This window comes from Microcaecilia unicolor, chromosome 13 (genome assembly GCF_901765095.1).
Source record: "Microcaecilia unicolor chromosome 13, aMicUni1.1, whole genome shotgun sequence".
Classification (NCBI taxonomy): domain Eukaryota; kingdom Metazoa; phylum Chordata; class Amphibia; order Gymnophiona; family Siphonopidae; genus Microcaecilia; species Microcaecilia unicolor.
In genome coordinates, this window is record NC_044043.1 from 24,202,849 (window position 1) to 24,219,663 (window position 16,815).

The window sequence follows — 16,815 nt, forward strand, 5'->3', positions numbered from 1 at the left end:
TGAAAGAACCTGGACCTCTGGACTGGAGCCACTCTACCTGGCCATAATCTTCGAAAATCGTGTCCTCCACTGCGGTCCGAAAAAAGACCATGTCCCGATGCCCTAGGCCAGTCTTCAGGCAGACGAGGCACCTTAGTGTCCCCTAGACTCCGAACAAGCTTGTCCAGCTCTTCACCAAACAATAGGGAATCACTGAAAGGGAATCTACTTAACTTAGAGGCTGCATCTGCTGACCAACCTTTCAGCCAAAGAGAACGCCTTGCCGCCATACCTAAACATAGACTTAGCCGAGGCCCTAAGCAAATCATATAATGCATCTGCCAAAAAGGCTGAACCCATTTCAATCTTTGCCACCTCAGTCTATCAGGGCCAAATCCATCCAAAGACCTGTCCGAAAACAAGATCTAGCTAACAAGGAACCACAAATAGGTGCCTGAACTTTTAGAGCAGAAACATCAAAACTACTCTACAACAATGCTGGACATCGTTGAGGGCCGTACCCCCATCTACAGGTACAGTATTTCTCTTAGTAACTGCCGAGACCACTGCATCCACTACTGGAGGCTTAAGAAGGGATTTGTCCACATTGGGGACAGGATAGAGACGGGCCATAGACTTGGCCGGTCTAAAGGAAGAATCTGGAACATTCCACTGTGCCTGAATATCTCTGATATCTTGGTGCGTGGGAAAGATCTTAGCTTCCTTAATGCCTTTCACCAGAAAGTTTACGTTATGGCCTGCCATGGGAGCTGTGCCATGGGAGCCGTATCTTCCTCCTCAAAACCTAAAGTATTGGACACCAAGGAAATAAGCTCCTGCAAATCGTTCTTATGGAAAAGTCCTAACTACAGAAGGGTCTTTGCCTTGGGATAAGAGTCTGTAACTGAGTCTACTGCCCCGGTGTCAGAGGAGAAACAGTCCCCCAAATAATCAGCCCCTTCCAAAGAGGGCATCTCCTCCTGATATGGTTCAGAAACCAGATCATCCGCAAGGTCCCAGGACTCCCTCAAACGCTTGGCAGAAACAACCTGCCTTTCCAAACCCCTCCCAAAGGGGCAGAAGAAGGCTTAGACTTTTGAAGCATTAAGGCTTTATACACTTGCAGAACAAGTTCTGAAGGAAAACCTCCCCCAGGCAGGCCAGAATGCAAGGGTAAAGATACCTCTGACTACTCAGTGCTCCGCTGCTGTAGAACAGCTGGCTGCACCTCTGCTGAGGGGCAAAATGGCAGTCCTTCCTGCCAAAGTTAAAGCCGGCTCTTTCTGTTTAGCGCTGGGGACCAGACATGTCGCTGCCGAAGTCGGAGTGGACCACAGGGGACCGGCATCTGCCGAACTATCGATGGCCTTGCAATATTTACAAATGCCGGTAGTCACTAACCCGCGCCTTTGACAGACTCCACACTGACGCAGTTTCTCCGCCATAGGAACAAGTCTCCGAGCTCCAATGTGTCCTGCCTCATGCTGCTTTTTTTTAAACAGGAGCAAAGTTAGAAAGCCGCTACAGTAATCACAGCCACACTTCATAGATTGGCAGATACAGAGGTGCCCTTGTTTGTGCTGCAATTAAATAATTGCCTAAGCAACTTTTCTCTCTCTCTCTCTCTCTCTCTCTCTTTTTTTTTTTTTTTTTTAAATGGCTGCCTCCCAAGCCTAAAGTCTCTTCCTTCGAAGAGGTCTTAGGCAGGTTACAATAACTCTCCAGCCACTGAAAGATGGGCTAGTGTGGGAGGACTGGGGTGGGGGGTGGGAGAGGACTTGGCCACCTGAGTTTAGCACCCCCTAGGCACACAGAGATCCCCGTGGGCCTCCGCCTCTATTAACCAAGTTAAACACCGGTGCACAGAAAATCAACACACAGAAAAATACTCTTTTCTCAGATAATATTAACAGGTTCTTACCTAAAATACTATCAAAGGACAGTGATAGAGAGAAGAGACCAAAGGGCTCACCACCTTCTACCTGCTGGAGACTGAAAATACTGGATCTTTTTCTATATAGCCAGGGCACTTGTTGGCTCTCTCTCTAGTCAGTTTCTCAGTCTCCACCTACTGGAAGACGTGCACAACCCATCAGTCACATTCAGGGCCGTTCCGGAGGAACGCTAAGGAATGAAGCTTTTGCATGTGGGTTTTTCCAATCCATTTCTGCTAGCAAAGCAGTTCTGACAGCTGTATTGTACGTACATGGATTTATTGCAGTATAGCAATTTTAAGAAATTGTATCCGTCAAACAGCCCTTCTCTCCATCTCGACTGATTGGAGACACGTGCACACACAGATGGGCCTTCACATGCACACATATAATATACATACATGCAATGTAGATAAAAATACAGAAGGGTGTTCATGCACATGTAGGGGGGTTGTATGCTTCTTCACTTCTTTATGCTGCTTTAATGAAATGGGTTGTGGAATATGTTGGTATCTAATTCACTTTATAATTATTATCAAACTTTTCATTTTACAGCTATTCTGCATATGGTAATCAAGCAAGCCAGAGCTATGGGCAAGCACAAGTAGGTTTTTGATACTTTAAAATATCGAACATTTAAAACACATGGAAATGTTAGGCAGCACATACAGCAAACCTGTACAGCTAGTCTAAAGGTTTTGTTTATATTTGAGTGAAACACTGGCCTTACCAAAAGGGTATCTTAGATGTTAAAGGAAAAAAAAAAAGGCATGAGGTGGCATTTATGCATTTACTAGCCTTTGAGCCCGTAAAAATGGGCTATTATAGGAAGGGGGGGGGGGGGGGTTGAAAGGCCCGCCCCCCACCGCCGAGTTCGCCGCTGCCCCTCCCCCTCTGAATTCGCGCCCCCCCCCGAGCCGTCACCACCCGGCCGGGCCCTCGCTCCGCTATTGAAACAGCGAGGGTCCGGGAACGCAGCACTGAGCTCTGCTGAGCTGCCGACGTCGCCCTTCCTTCTTCTTCTCTGCTTGTCCCGCCCTCGTGTGACGTAACGTCGTCGAGGGCGGGACAGAGGCAGAGAAGAAGAAGGAAGGGCGATGTCGGCAGCTCAGTAGAGCTCAGTGCTGCGTTCCCGGACCCTCGCTGTTTCAATTGTGGAGCGAGGGCCCGACCGGGTAGAAGGTGGGTGGCGGCGGCGACTCGGGTGGGGAGAGCGTTAGACGGCGGTGTCCCTCCCGCAGAAATAAGCAGTACAGACCCTCTCTGTTCCGTCCCCGTCATCACATATTGACGCGGGGGCGGGGCAGAGAAGGTCTCTACTGCGCATTTGCGAGGGAGTACGACACTCGCCTTTTATATATATTGATAGATTTTACTGTGATGTATGGGAATACAGATGGTTTTGATTTGTTAAGGCAAAACTTTAAATAACTTTCTCACTTTAAGCAAGGTGTAGAGACATGTAACCCACATTGAGCTGCATGTGTAATTTGAGCCACTTTGCTGGGCAGACTAGATGGACCATACGGGTCTTTATCTGCTGTCATTTGTGTTGCTTTTGGTATTATTTCAATCAGTGTAACAGAGTAATAGGGATGTGAGTAATCTGTACACAATTTGAAAATCTTTTTCTAAATCGTTGCTTGTCCATTTTAATTCGAGTTGCTGGTGTAGAGTGCAAACTGTTGCAGGCTCAAGTCCTGAGGTTCCCAGTTGGCATATCACGCAGTAGTCTCTGGTACATGTTTTACAAACAGGTTGTACAGACCTGAAATTCCGAGGTTCCAAAATACTGATTTCCTAGTATTTGCTGCTGTCTAGAACAGTGGTTCAACAGTCTTATAGAAATCTAGCCAATCTGATTTCCAAGATGCCAATAATGAATCTACACTTGCATTCACTACCTCCATTGTATGCAAACTTCTTTTGTATTCATTATGGGTATTTTGAAAGCCTGACTGGTTAGGTATGTCCTGAGAGCTGGGTTGAAAACCACTAGTTTAAAAGAAAACCTCTGTGGTGGTCTGAGTCCAGGAGGAGCTGCTTCCACTGGTTGGCCCAGAGGAGCCACTGCAGATGGTTTGCTTTTCTTTTTCCCCCCTTGCTAAGAAGAAACAGGGCAGTAGAGATGTCCTGTTCCTTAGTGTCCAGACTGCATAACCCTGACTAATGGCTTGTCCCTGCCTACCGTGAGGAGCAGCCACAGAAAGTGGAGGAACCCTCAATTCCTACATTACAGTAGTGCAGCAAAAAAAAGGAGTAGGATGATCTGGCCCTTTCAGTAACTCGGGGAGATGTATGACGTTACAAAGTCTTAAAGAGCATCAAGTGACTCGACACAGCAGCTGTGTTTCGATGCCTATGTGCCTGCTTCAGGAGTCTAAAAGAACATACAAAAATCATATACAAATCGTATAAAAGTCTGGATCATAAACAGTGGTGTGCTGGAGCCGGCTCGCAAGAGCTGGTTGTTAAATTTATTGGCATCTTGCGAACCGGTTGGTCACCAAGTGCGAGCTGGCTTGCCTGTCCTCCCCCCACCCCGTGAGCTGCAGGCTCCCCCACTCCCCAGGTCGTCCATCATCTCCCCGATAGCCCTCATTTCCTTCCTGCCGCCGCCCTGCCTTTAAATATTGTATTTTTCCTCGAGTCGCGGCGCCGGCATTGAAAGCAGCACGCTCGGTTCCAGCCTTCCCTCGCATGGCTCCGCCCTCTTCTGATGTATTTCCTGTTTCCGTGAGGGCGGAACCAAGCGAGGGAAGGCTGGAGCCGAGCCTGCTGCTTTCAATGTCAGCGCCGCGACTCGAGGAAAAATACAATATTTAAAGACAGGGTGGTGGCAGGAAGGAAACGAAGGCTATCGGGGAGATGATGGACGACCTGGGGAGTGGGGGGGGGGGGGGGGGGCTGGAAGAAGGCAGGAAATGTCTGGCGTTGAGTAGGGGAGGGGCTAGAAGGGAAGATGGTTGACATGGGCTGCTGGGGGGGAGGCTGGAAGGAGATGGTTAACATGGGTGGATGGAGGGGAGGGCAAAGGGGAGAGGAGGATTGCTGGACGTGGATGGAGGAGAGGGCAAGGGGGAGAGGAGGGTTGCTGGACATGGGTGGATGGAGGGGATGGCAGGGGGGAGAGGAGAGTTGCTGGACATGGGTGGATGGGGGAGGGCAGGGGGAGAGGAGGGTTGCTGGACATAGTAACATAGTAGATGACGGCAGAAAAAGACCTGCATGGTCCATCCAGTCTGCCCAAGACAAACTCATATGTGTATACCTTACCTTGAATTTGTACCTGTCCTTTTCAGGGCACAGACCGTATAAGTCTGCCCAGCAGTATTTCCCGCCTCCCAACCACCAGTCCCGCCTCCCATCATCGGCTCTGGTACAGACCGTATAAGTCTGCCCTCCCCTATCCTAGCCGCCCAACCACCAACCCCTCTTCCCCCCCCACCTGCTCCGCCACCCAATTTCAGCTAAGCTTCTGAGGATCCATTCCTTATGCACAGGATTCCTTTATGCATATCCCACGCATGTTTGAACTCCGTTACCATTTTCATCTCCACCACCTCCCGCGGGAGGGCATTCCAAGCGTCCACCACCCTCTCCGTGAAAAAATACTTCCTGACATCTTTCCTGAGTCTGCCCCCCCCTTCAATCTCATTTCATGTCCTCTCGTTCTACCGCCTTCCCATCTCCGGAAAAGATTCGTTTGCGGATTAATACCTTTCAAATATTTGAACGTCTGTATCATATCACCCCTGTTCCTCCTTTCCTCCAGGGTATACATGTTCAGGTCAGCAAGTCTCTCTTCATACGTCTTGGAACGCAAATCCCATACCATCCTCGTAGCTTTTCTTTGCACCGCTTCCATTTTTTTAACATCCTTCGCAAGATACAGCCTCCAAAACTGAACACACTACTCCAGGTGGGGCATTAAAACCTCCTTTCTTCTGCTGGTCACTCCTCTCTCTATACAGCCTAGCAATCTTCTCGCTACGGCCACCGCCTTGTCGCACTGTTTCGTTGCCTTCAGGTCCTTAGATACTATCACCCCAAGATCCCTCTACCCGTCCGTGCCTATCAGACTCTCCACGCCTAACACATACGTCTCCCTTGGATTTCTACTCCCTAAGTGCATCACTTTGCATTTCTTCGCATTGAATTTTAATTGCCATACGTTAGACCATTCTTCTAGCTTCTTCAGATCTTTTTTTTATGTTTTCCACTCCCTCCGGGGTGTCCACTCTGTTGGAAATCTTGGTGTCATCCGCAAAAAGGCAAACTTTACCTTGTAACCCTTCGGCAATGTCACTCACAAATATATTGAACAGAATCGGCCCCAGCACCGATCCCTGAGGCACTCCACTACTCACCTTTCCCTCCGAGCGAACTCCATTCACCACCACCCTCTGGCGTCTGCCCGTCAACCAGTTCCTAATCCAGTTTACCACTTCGGTTCCTATCTTCAGCCCGTCTAGTTTATTTAAGAGCCTCCTGTGGGGAACCATGTCAAAAGCCTTGCTGAAATCTAAGTAGATTACGTCCATAGCACGTCCTTGATTTAATTCTCCGGTCACCCAGTCAAAGAATTCAATGAGATTCGTTTGGCACGATTTCCCTTTGGTGAAACCATGTTGTCTCGGATCTTGCAACTTATTGGCTTCCAGGAAATTCACTATCCTTTCCTTCAGCATCACTTCCATTACTTTTCCAATAACCGAAGTGAGGCTTACCGGCCTGTAGTTTCCAGCTTCTTCCCTATCACCACTTTTGTGAAGAGGGACTACCTCCGCTGACATAGGTAGATGGAGGGGAGGGGAGAGGAGGGTTGCTGGACATGGGCGAATGGAGGGGAGGGGAGGGTTGCTGGACATGGATGGAGGGGAGGGAAGAGTGAGGAAGGATATGAGATGAGGGAAAAGGAAGAGAGGAGAAAAACTGCACATGGATTAAGAAAATAGGCAGAAGCTGCATCCACTGGACAGTCAAGTCTGCGGAGGACCTAGCTTTTACTTATGGATGTAGGGCAGGAAATGAAGAAGAAAGGTGGAAAGTAAAGAAATAAATGGAAGGAAGCCCTGGAAACTGAGTTAAGAGGACAGATAGCAGCAGAATCGGATACTGGGCCAGCATGAAGTCACCCGATAGCAAAGGTAGAAAAAATCATTTTATTTTCATTTTAGTGTTTGGAATATATCCACTTTGAGAATCGGGTGCTCAACATTAATAGTTTATATTTATTTACTTATTTATGGTGGCATTTTATTCCACTTTAAACATGAATTAGATGAACCTGGGATCATTAATTTTTTTTTTCCTGGAGTAATGCATTGCCCCCCCCCCCCACCATCCAGGCTCACTCCCTGGCTATAGCCAGCTCTGCAATTTGGGGGGGGGGGGGGTGGACCAGGGAGAGAGCCTGTTGTTAAACATTTACCAGCACACCACTGATCATAAATAACCATATGCATATAATAAAGACAAAACTTAGAATTAAAAATTACACACATAAATTAAAATTAAACAAATCATACATTTAAAAAAAAACTTATTACATGTATAACTATTGTAACATGTAAAATCAAACCTCTAAAAAAAAAAAATAACTCATTACATATATGAATGCATCTAATCCATTTAAAACCACTTATAAAAATATGTATGTGTGTGCTCTACACAAATGACAACTGACTTTGTGATGTTCCAAAGGTTTAAAAAGAAAACACATTTTATTGTATGGTAAAATTATTGGATGTCAAAATCCTATGAAAAGAGCAGTATAGAGTTATGGGGAACAATATAAAAATGTGGGGAAGAGGGAGAAAACGTTGTGCCTTAAGAGTTACACAAAGAAACATATGTACAGAGTATTCTTTTGTGCAACTGAGATAGAAAGTCTAAAGATCTTGTGATTAAAAATATAAATATAAAATGAAGTTAAGACGCATATAATGTTGAGCAAAAATAGTCCTACTGAAGGTAAAATATCAAGATTAATATCTAACAGATTAAAAACAAAACTCAAAGGTGCCGCAACTCAGCAAACCACACCGTTACAGTGTAGTAAATTTAAAACAAATCAGAGAAACTTTTTCTTCACCCAACGCATAATTAAACTCTGGAATTAGTTGCCGGAGAACGTGATGAAGGCGGTTAGCTTAGCAGAGTTTAAAAAGGGGTTAGACGGTTTCCTAAAGGACAAGTCCATAAACCACTACTAAATGGACTTGGGAAAAAGGAATAACATGTATAAAATGTACGTTTGGAAGCTTGCCAGGTGCCCTTGGCCTGGATTGGCCGCTGTCGTGGACAGGATGCTGGGCTCGATGGACCCTTGGTCTTGTCCCAGTGTGGCATTACTTATGTATTGCATGGAAGCTCTTTAGATACAATTAGTCAACTGAAACGCATTGTGTAAAACACAGCTGCGCATCGTCTATCTGCCGGTCTAAGCGTGTTATACAAATGACTCCCTTTATTTTCATTAAGAAAGTTTGTAGCATGTCATTACCATGTTCGCATTTACGCTTTTAAAAGCGCAATAAAGAATCTGTAAAGGTGCAAACAGCCACAGTCAACATCTAACAAACACTTTAAATGAGTATGATCTTCTTTATAATATGTTTCAGACGCCGTTTATACCAAGTAAACAATGCAAGCTGCCGAGAAAACGGAGTAAAAATATACATTGTTTAAAATGAAAAGAATCAGTATGGATGCAAAATGTACTGGTGGCCATGCGAATAAGGCACCAGTATCAAAAGGGGGGGAAGGCTGACAGTTGCTCAAAAGCGCATGGTTTGGGATAAGGTATCTTGCAAGGATACCCCACAAACAGGGAAGAAAGGGTTTCTGGATAGTGAGGTTGCACAACAGACCATGGTAGGCCAGGTGCCCTTAAATACAACTAAAGATCAGACAAAAGGTGGCAAATCAATAGTGGCAAGTACTAAGCATCATGCAAATAGGAACAACAAACATACTCTGAAATGTCTATATGCAAATGCTAGGAGTCTAAGAAATAAGATGGGAGAGCTGGAATATATTGCACTAAATTAAAAATTGGATATAATAGGCATTACTGAGACCTGGTGGAAGGAGGCTAACCAGTGGGACACTGTCATACCGGGGTACAAAAGTATATCTTAGTGATAGGGTGGACCGGACTGGTGGAGGGGTAGCATTGTATATTAACGAGAGCCTCGACTCAGATTACAAATTCAGCAGGACACAAATCACACCTTTGAAACATTGTGGGTTGAAATTCCATGTATAAAAGGGAGTCACTTAACCCTCCATTGCCCCATGTAAGCCACATTGAGCCTGCTATGAGTGGGAAAGCGTGGGGTACAAATGTAAAAAAAAAAAAAAAAAAAAAAACGGTGATAGGAGTGTACTACCGTCTGCCTCGCCAGGATGAGCAGGTAGACGCAGAAATGATAAAAGAAATCAAGAGACGCAAACAAAATGGGCAATGTGATGATAATGGGTGACTTCAATTATCCAAATATAGACTGGGTAAATGTAACATCGGGACATGCTAGAGAGGTACAATTCTTTGATGAAATCAAGGACAGCTTTATGGAGCAACTGGTGCAGGAGCCGACGAGAGAAGGAAAAATTCTAGACTTGGTCCTTAGTGGAGCGCATGATCTGGTGAGGGATGTTATGGTACTGGGGCCGCTTGATAACAATGATCATAATATGATCAGTTTTGATGTATCTATACACGGGAAGTCAAATATGTTAGCGTTTAACTTTAAAAAAAGGAGACTATGATAAAATGAGAAGAGCGGTTATTTATTTACGGCATTTATATCCCACATTATTCCCACCCACAGGCAGGCTCAATGTGGCGTACAATATCCTATTGTGGATTAAAAACTGGTTGAATGGGGTTAAATGGGCAGTATTTACAATGGAGAAGGGTAGTTAGTGGGGTTCCTCAGGGGTCTGTTCTAGGACTGCTGCTTTTTAACATATTTATAAATGATTTAGAGATGGGAGTAACTAGCGAGGTAATTAAATTTGCTGATGACACAAAGTTATTCAAAGTCGTTAACTCGCGACAGGATTGTGAAAAATTACAGAAGGACCTAACGAGACTGGGAGACTGGGCGGCTAAATGGCAGATGACGTTTAATGTGCGCAAGTGCAAGGTGATGTATGTGGGGAAAAAAGAACCCGAATTATAGCTACGTCATGCAAGGTTCCATGTTAGGAGTTACGGACCAAGAAAGGGATCTGGGTGTCGTCGTCGATAATGCACTGAAACCTTCTGCTCAGTGTGCAGCTGCGGCTATGAAATCGAATAGCATGTTGGGTATCATTAGGAAAGGTATGGAAAACAGGTGTGAGGATGTTATAATGCCGTTGTATTGCTCCATGGTGCGACCGCACCTTGAGTACTGTGTTCAATTCTGGTCGCCGCATCTCAAGAAAGATATAGTGGAATTGGAAAAGGTGCAGCGAAGGGCGACTAAAATGATAGCGGGGATGGGACGACTTCCCTATGAAGAAAGACTAAGGAGGCTAGGGCTTTTCAGCTTGGAGAAGAGACGGCTGAGGGGGAGACATGATAGAGGTATATAAAATATTGAGTGGAGTGGAACAGATGGATGTGAAGCGTCTGTTCACGCTTTCCAAAAATACTAGGACTAGGGGGCATGTGATGAAACTACAGTGTAGTAAATTTAAAACCAATCGGAGAAAGTTTTTCTTCACCCAACGCATAATTAAACTCTGGAATTCATTGCCGGAGAATGTGGTGAAGGCGGTTAGCTTACCAGAGTTTAAAAAGGGGCTGGACGGTTTCCTAAAGGACAAGTCCATAAACCACTACTAAATGGACTTGGGAAAAATCCACAATTCCAGGAATAACATGTATAGAATGTTTGTACGTTTGGGAAGCTTGCCAGGTGCCCTTGACCTGGATTGGCCGCTGTCATGGACAGGATGCTGGGCTCGATGGACCTTTGGTCTTTTCCCAGTATGGCATTACTTATGTACTTATGACTTAGTTAATTACCAAATAAATCAAAGTTGATACTTCCAAAGCCTGCAACAGCAGTCTAAACGAAGAGTTCAACTGTCCGTTTTTTAAATAGCTGATACTTGCGCCAGAAAAAACAAAGCCAAGCATGTGCAAAAGAATGTGCCTGTTTGGGGGCCAGATGCACTAAACAATCGTTAGAGCCCTTTCCTTACCGATTTCCTTAGCGAATCGGTAAGGAACGGGCATGCATTAAGGAAAGGGAATGCAAACGAGCTACTTGTTGTAGCTTACTTGTATTCTCTATTCCATTGTTAAACAGTCGGCCGGTCGAGCATGCTTAGAGCAGCCAAGCGTTATGCTGGCTGCTCTGCACATGCCGAAGACGCCGCGGCGCTCACCCCCTCCGATGTGGCTCGACAGTGCAGTTGAGGACACCCATCCAAAAAATAAAACGTCCATTTTGGCCATCATCCCCCCCCCCCCCCCCCCGAAGATGCCGCGCTCCTCACCCCCTCCAATGCGTCTCAATCCAGAGTACAGTGCAGTTGAGGAGGCCCATCCGAGAAAAACGTCCATTTTGTCAGTCATCCCCCCCCCCCCACAATAATAAAAACGTCTTTTTTGGCAGGGCTTCACTTAGCTGAGAGACTTGGAAGTCCCTGAGCCAATCACAACGCGTTTAGCTGAGCTAAACACGTTGTGATTGGCTCAGGGACTTCAGGTCTCTCAGCTGAGTGAAGCCCTGCCAAAAAAGACGTTCTTATTATTGTGTTGGGGGGGGGGGGGGATGACGGCCAAAATGGACGTTTTAGTTTTTGTATGGGCGTCCTCAACTGCACTGTCGAGCCGCATCAGAGGGGGTGAGAGGCGTGGCATCTTGGGGGGGGGGATGACGGCCAAAATAGATGTCTTTTTTTTTTAAATGGAGCGCTATTTTTTTTTTTTTTTTGATGAGTGAAGGACGCCCATAAAGGACAGCCCTGACGAGCACTTGACTTTTTTCCCCCCAAATTTTTGTTTTTGTTTCTTTTGTAGCAGTTTTTCAATCCTGCGCAGCCCCAACGAGAGGTACAGACCTCTCATTAGATTTTCCAGCATTAAGGCAATCTGAAAAAGTTAGTGCATCTCATTACAATAGGGTTTCCACACAATTTTCTCATCTGCATTCCGTTTTTGTTAGCTGCTACTGTCGTCGGAAAAAAGTCTTTAGTGCATGCCAGGGTTTACTACTTGCTCGTTAAGTTTAGTGCATCTGGCCCAGAGTGAAAGATTAGATGACGTACACAAAGTACTTAAGGAATAGTGTTCTATGGTATAGTGCAATATGGGTTTACTCAACCTTGAAAGAATGTATAGATGCATATTACATGGGTATAAACATTAAAACTGTTGGATTCTATGAATATATTGCAAAAATAAAAATAAGTTTGTTTACCTCATCATGCATGAGCAATTCTATAAATGTATAACACGTGGGTATAACATTAAGACTAATGAATTATTTGAATACATTATAAAACCCAATACCCCTCTCCATAGCACCGAAACAGTACTTACTACTCTTCTAGCCAAATTCAAGCAGGAAATAGCAACAGGCAAAAGCATGCTTCTCCTCCAATTCGACATGTCTAGCGCATTCGACATGGTAAACCATAATATACTACTAAGACTCCTAGACTACTTCGGGATTACTGGAAATACACGAAGCTGGATCAAAGCTTTCCTAACTACCAGAATATACTAAGTGCAAACTCAACCATATCATCCCCGTGGAAAGCAGACTGCGGAGTACCGCAAGGATCACCACGATCACCGATCCTCTTCAACCTAATGATGACCCCACTAGCAAAATCCCTAGCTACCCAAGTCCTCAACCCATTCATCTATGCAGACGAAGTTACAATATTTATTCCCTTCAAACACAACTTAACAGAAATCACCAACGAAATCCATGCTCAGCTTAAATACTATGAACTTATGGGCAAATGCATTCCAATTAAAACTCAACACAGAAAAAACACACTGCCTCATCCTCTCATCCCAGCACAACACATATAAACCCACGAATAAACACCGCAGACTACACCCTCCCTATCTCAGACAGCCTGAAAATTCTTGGGGTCACAATCGACCGTAACCTGACACTTGAAAGCCAAGTGAACTCTACAACCAGGAAAATATTTCACTCTATGTGGAAACTTAAATGCGTGAAACAATTTCTTATCGAGGGAAACTTTTCGCAACCTGATACAATCAATGGTACTAAGCCAAGTTGACTACTGCAACGAAATCTATGCGGGATGCAAAGAGCAACTCTTAAACTTCAGACCGCCCAAAACACAGCAGCCAGACTTATATTTGGAAAAACGCGATTCGAAAGCGCCAAACCCTTCCGAGAAAAACTACACTGGCTTCCAATCAAAGAATGCATAGCTTTCAAAATCTGCACCCTAGTCCACAAAATTATCTATGGCGAAGCCCCGGGTTACATGGCCGACCTCATAAACCTCCCAACCAGAAACGCAGCCAGATCACACGAACATACTTAAACCTCCACTACCCAAGCTGTAAAGGACTCAAATATAAATCAATCTATGCATCCAACTTCTCCTACATAAGTACTCAATTGTGGAATTCATTACCAAAAGCTGTGAAAACAACGTACAACCATCTCAACTTCTGGAAATCACTAAAGACCCACCTATTCGAAAATGTATACCCTACTGACCCAACTTAAGCATCTAAATCCTGCAACACAACATAATCTAAGCTCGTAAGAACACTTTATATTTTATTTAGAACATTTATATCCCACATATTCCCAACATAGCAGGCTCTATGTGGCTAACAATTTATGAAGAATGAACATCAAACAAATGCAAGGGCGGAACAGAGAAGAAGACACATCTGGGGGTGGGGGGGGGGGGGGGAAACAACAGGGGAAGCCAAGGAGGGACGGCAGGAAGTTAAGGAACAGCTGAGAAGGTTTTATCACATAGGTGAGTCTTGAGGAGTTTCTTAAACAGGCCGTGGTCGGTAGTTTCCTTTAATGCGGATGGCAGAGCATTCCAGTATCATGGACTCATAAAGCAAAAAGAGGAGGCGAAGAGCCGTTTGTACCATCCATTCTTGCGGTTAGGATAGTGGAGATGTAGATAAGTACGGGACGGCTTCTTGGAGTTTCTTGGAGGGAGGTCAGTCAGGCTGAACATATAAACTGGAGCATTCCCATAAACAATCTTGTGGGTTAGAGCACAGACTTTGAATTCGATACGCTGTTTGATCGGTAGCCAGTGGAGCTTTTCTCTCTTAGAGGTTTCGCTGCTTCAAACCGAGATTTACCAAATAGTAATCTCGCCACTGTGTTTTGCGCCATTTGGAGCTTCTTTAGGGTTTGTTCTTTGCATCCGGTGTAAATCCCATTACAGTAGTCAAAATGGCTCAAAATGAGGGAATGGATTACAGTCCGGAATAGGTTGAACTGAAGGAACTGCTTGATACGTCTTAGTGACCATATGGAGAGGAACATTCGTTTCAGAAGAGCTGAGACCTGAAGATCGAGGGTCAGGTGCGAATCCAGAATGATGCCAAGGAGCTTCAAGTTATATGCAATGGGAAGGGAGTAGTGCAGCGTAGAAATTGTGCCTGGGATAGATTTATTGAATTGGGAGGAGAGAATGGTGCATTGTTTTTTTTTTCCTGATTTAGCTTGAACTTAAATGCGTTCGCCCAATTGGCCATGAGGGCAAAATTATTCTGTATTGCATCAGTGATTTCAGATAAAGAAATCTGCCTATATGTACGGGTGCAGGCCATGGTTGGAAAGGGCCGTGGCAAGTGGAGACATCATGATATTAAATAGGGTAGGTGACAGGGGGGATCCCTGAGGAACTCCACAGGGGGATCTCCAAGGTGGGGAAATAGCGGAATGGACTTTGACCTGATAGGATCGACATGAGAGAAATTCTCTAAACCATTCCAAGACATAAGTACATAAGTAATGTCATACTGGGAAAAGACCAAAGGCCCATCAAGCCCAGCATCCTGTCCCCGACAGCGGCCAATCCAGGTCAAGGGCACCTGGCAAGCTTTCCAAACGCACAAACATTATATACATGTTATTCCTGAACTTGTGGATTTTTCCCAAGACCATTTAGTAGCGGTCTATGGACTTGTCCTTTAGGAAACCGTCCAAACCCTTTATAAACTCTGCCAAGCTAACCACCTTCACCACGCTCTCCAGCAACGAATTCCAGAGTTTAATTATACGTTGGGTGAAGAAACATTTTCTCCTATTTGTTTTAAGTATACTACACTGTAGTTTCATCGCATGCCCCCTAGTCCTACTATTTTTGGAAAGCGTGAACAGACGCTTCACATCCACCTGTTCCACTCCACTCATTATTTTATATACCTCTATCATGTCTCCCCTCAGCCGTCTCTTCTCCCAGCTGAAAAGCCCTAGCCTCCTTAGTCTGTCTTCATAGGGAAGTCGTCCGATCCCCGCTATCATTTTGGTCATCCTTTGCCGCACCTTTTCCAATTCCACTATATCTTTCTTTAGATGCGGCGACCAGAATTGAACACAATACTCAAGGTGCGGTCGCACCATGGAGCGATACAATGGCATTATAACATCCTCACACCTGTTTTCTATACCTTTTCTAATAATACCCAACATAACCACCAACGCCGAATTCAGATAGTAAAGACAGAAGGAGGTTGTGGTCCACCATGTCGAATGCACTGGACAAATCAAATTGCAACAGCAAGATGTTTTTCCCAAGTGATATTTCCTTCTTAAAGTTGGAAAGGAGTGTGACCAGTACTGTCTTGGTACTGTGGTGAGACCGGAACCCGGATTGGGAGGCATGGAGAATAGAGAATTTATCCAGATAATCAGTGAGCTGTGAGTTGACCAAGCTCTCCATAGACTTGACTAGTAGCGGGATAGTGGCAACAGGGTGGTAGTTAGATATGATGCTAGGCAGGGCCTTAGGGTCCTTAGGGATTGGCGTAAGGAGAATCCAACTGTGATTGATGGGGAAGCGCCCTTGTTGGAGCATGAAGTTCAGATATGAGGTGACATAGTCAGTAAAACACTCTGGCGCCGACTGTAGCAGGTAGTTTGGACAGCTGTCCAGCTTGCAGTGCCTTTTAGAAAATTTGCGGATGGCAAGAGAGACCTTCTCAGTGGAGACTTGGGCAAAGGTTGTCCAAAAGCGGTCAGCTGGACTATGGTCAAGAGGAGGCGCAAGATTGGAGAGAAATATATATATATATATATATATATATATATATATATATATATATATATATATATATATATAATATCTCTTCTTCTCTACTATTCCCAATGTCTCTGTAACTATGAACCTAATTAGACTATAACACCACTTTGTATTTGTTTCTCTACTGGTGTTGGCATACGCCTTCACGGTCCCATGTAAGCCACATTGAGCCTGCAAATAGGTGGGAAAATGTGGGATAAAATTAAAATTCTTATATACCATATGATATAAGAATATAATTTAGTTTGCTGAATTAAGTAAGGGGATCCTTAAAAATCATCATGACATAAATAGAACATATTGAAAACGTGACTCATAATACAAGACATTATTAAAATACATGATGTACTTCAAATGTTTTCTTAATTACACGTGTGTTTTCTACTTGATTGATATTGACAGGAACATAATCTATTAGATCTTCTGCAAGAATATTATTTCTGTCTTCATGAAAAAACGTCTATGTGCTCCGTATATGAAGGGGGACAGTGAGCTGATGTGAATTAAAATAGGTCTATATACTCTACGATATAAGAATGTATTATAATTGACTAAAATTAAGAAAGGGTATTCTTAAGAAAATCCATAAACAAAAATTATATGTTAGAAATGCAACTGA

The 16,815-nt window shown here is 44.5% G+C and overlaps 1 protein-coding gene across 2 annotated transcripts in view; it reads left to right on the forward strand.

The window, feature by feature from the left end:
• The window catches only part of TAF15 (TATA-box binding protein associated factor 15), a 329,472-nt gene that overhangs the window by 31,138 nt on the left and 281,519 nt on the right, over positions 1-16,815 (forward strand). Inside the window, exons 3-4 of one of the 2 annotated variants that reach the window (XM_030185658.1) lie at positions 2,469-2,517; positions 5,709-5,711. In XM_030185658.1, the coding sequence (XP_030041518.1) occupies positions 2,469-2,517; positions 5,709-5,711 (52 nt within the window). The remainder of the gene's footprint in view (positions 1-2,468; positions 2,518-5,708; positions 5,712-16,815) is intronic. The other variant, XM_030185659.1, reaches the window with a different exon arrangement.